Source organism: Papaver somniferum, unplaced genomic scaffold (genome assembly GCF_003573695.1).
Source record: "Papaver somniferum cultivar HN1 unplaced genomic scaffold, ASM357369v1 unplaced-scaffold_21, whole genome shotgun sequence".
In the NCBI taxonomy this organism is placed as follows: Eukaryota; Viridiplantae; Streptophyta; class Magnoliopsida; order Ranunculales; family Papaveraceae; genus Papaver; species Papaver somniferum.
The window spans coordinates 9,700,202-9,702,555 of NW_020631041.1; the positions used below are offsets into that span (position 1 = coordinate 9,700,202).

Sequence of the window (2,354 nt, forward strand, 5' to 3'; positions counted from 1 at the left end):
GGCTATGGAAAATCTACTTTCATATTATCATCCTGTTCTCATATCAGATATAGATTCTTTTATAACAAACAAATCTTATTCATGAACTTCCAAGATTACAAACAAACAAGCGAACAAACAAACACATAAAACAATCTGGAACTGGAAAACAAACACACCACTGACAAAGAAGCAAAGCCAAACAGACGAACAAGCAAATTGAGGTGGATGCATGCATGCAATTAAATAAGTAATCATCATCATCACCGATGAAGATGAAGCGAGCTTTACACGAGAGGAAGCTCGACAACCTCGTACCTATAACCGTATCCGCCGGTGCCAGTAAAAAGACCATCGTGCTTTTCATAAACTTTTGTAGTTCCATTCATTAAGACGTCATGCTGAGTGTATGAGAAAGGTATGTCGTAAGAAACTCGTGTTGCCATCAGACTCGCCTTCAACCTAGTCATAGCTGGCACAGTAATAGTTTTCACAGACCCAACTTCTTGGCTTTCTGTATGCGTTTCTCCCCAGTTCCTTGATCCAGTAACCTCAGAAGAAACTTCAATCGCACCCGAGGATACGCCTGGGACACCAGCAGTGCAAGTCGCCTTGACTCCCACTTTCACCGTCACATTATAATTCCAATTAGTTGTATTGGTCACTGTAGTCTTGAGATTTATTGATGACGATAAGGGACTTTTAGTTCTGTTGCTGGAATCATCAGTGATAAGCGCAAAAGTTTTCTCATTGTAAAGCCTTGCATCCGTTAGGTGATATCTGACATTATTAATCTTCCTTGATATAACGGGCTCCTCAATCTGCATGGTGCTCCAATCGTCAGGCCACTTATTAAGTGTGGCGAGGCAGCTCTCCGTACCGTCCTGTGTGTGTCTGTTGCAAAACTTGCCATTCTTCAAAGATCGCATCATGATGCGGTTGCCACCAAGTAACGTGGGTAAAAATACGGTGTTGGTATCATGGACTGTGGTGGAAGCATCCTTTAACCATACCCAAGGATTATTATCATCCATAACCGTCCAATACTGGCCATAGTAAGTACTCTTCAGGCGAATGCCTCCGTCGCGACTTGGAATCACCTCATAGTCAAACACTGAGGTGTTATCGGCGTTGTGATTGAAGTCCATAAACCCTTCTCCGCCGTAGGCCTTAAGGTGGTTTCCGCAATTTTCTCCCTTGATCCTGATAAGGTCGGGCAACACAACGACAGATTCCCAGTCGATGAAGGTGTACGTGGTTTGTTCTTCATCAGGCCATAAACTCAAGACACGGTCATAATGACCGAAACTATGTAACACCCTAACGTATTTTCCGGTTCTGACGTGGCGGAGCCTAACTACATGGTTGCTGTTGTTGGAACCTACGAAAATAGGCTGCAAGAGCGTGCAATGTTCGTCGGACTGGTTCTCCTCAGGTTTGTCGGCCATGGCAGTGACCCAATCGTTGACCGTACCAAAGTTTGCCCAGTATTTGTTGTTGCGCAAACACCTGATATGCACGAGACCAGCTCCGCTGGTAGCTTTCACCACCTCGAACCTTGTATCCAGATCGAAGCTATAATCTCCGGTATACCGGAGGGCGTTAGGTACTTCTGGATTTCCCGAGTACAAGCGCAAATATTCATTTCTTAGGTTTGATTGAATGATGACATACTTGGGGAGTGTTTCCATTTCTCTCTGAATCTCAAGAACTTGTTTTGTGTTTTTCTTTCTTGGTTGCGTGTTTTCTGCATGTCAATCATGTGGTATTTATAAGACCCATTTGTGCTTTGCTTCTTCATGGAGCAATTTCTTTTCCACATTGAACGGAAATCACCGGATTCTTTCTATCCCTTCCCTTTTGATAATTCACTTTTGCTTTAATGGTTCACTTCTTTTTTTTCTCTTTGAAGAAAGATAGAAATGCTTATCCACTGGAAAAAAGAAGAAGCAAAGGATTATTTCTCAGAAGAACATGGAGTGTTGGAATCAAACCCTTTCTTTGGTTATAATTCATGATCCGAAGCTCATATTCTGAACTGATCAGGCCAACCTAGGCACCACTTCATGTTACCATATCCATATTTCTTCATGATGAATAATTCATAATGTATAGACAAATAATTTACCATATTCGACATTCATAGTACTATATCCAGGTCATTTTTCTTCATGATCACATGATAAATGGCATTATATACTAGTATGCAAAATTTTGATTAACATGATCAAAAACTTTGTGCTTTGGTTCTGTTTCAAGCGATTTTCTCAGTAGAAAATGCTATTCATGTTTTGGTTTTGTTTCTGGCACTAAACGGAAATCACCGGATTTTGATAATTCACTTTTGCTTTAATTATTCTCTTTGTTTTTCGTTT

At 41.0% G+C, this 2,354-nt stretch overlaps 1 protein-coding gene across 1 annotated transcript; it reads right to left on the minus strand.

The window, feature by feature from the left end:
• Positions 1–266: 266 nt before the first annotated feature.
• Positions 267–1,670, minus strand: LOC113339566. Its single transcript, XM_026584813.1, has one exon. It carries the CDS (start codon positions 1,668–1,670, stop codon positions 267–269), a length of 1,404 nt encoding a protein of 467 aa, XP_026440598.1.
• Between the last annotated feature and the right edge of the window lie 684 nt (positions 1,671–2,354).

What these genes read in the sequence shown, in the direction of transcription:
- LOC113339566 (XM_026584813.1), bottom strand. Translation starts at nt 1,670, where the DNA reads ATGGAAACACTCCCCAAGTATGTCATCATTCAATCAAACCTAAGAAAT.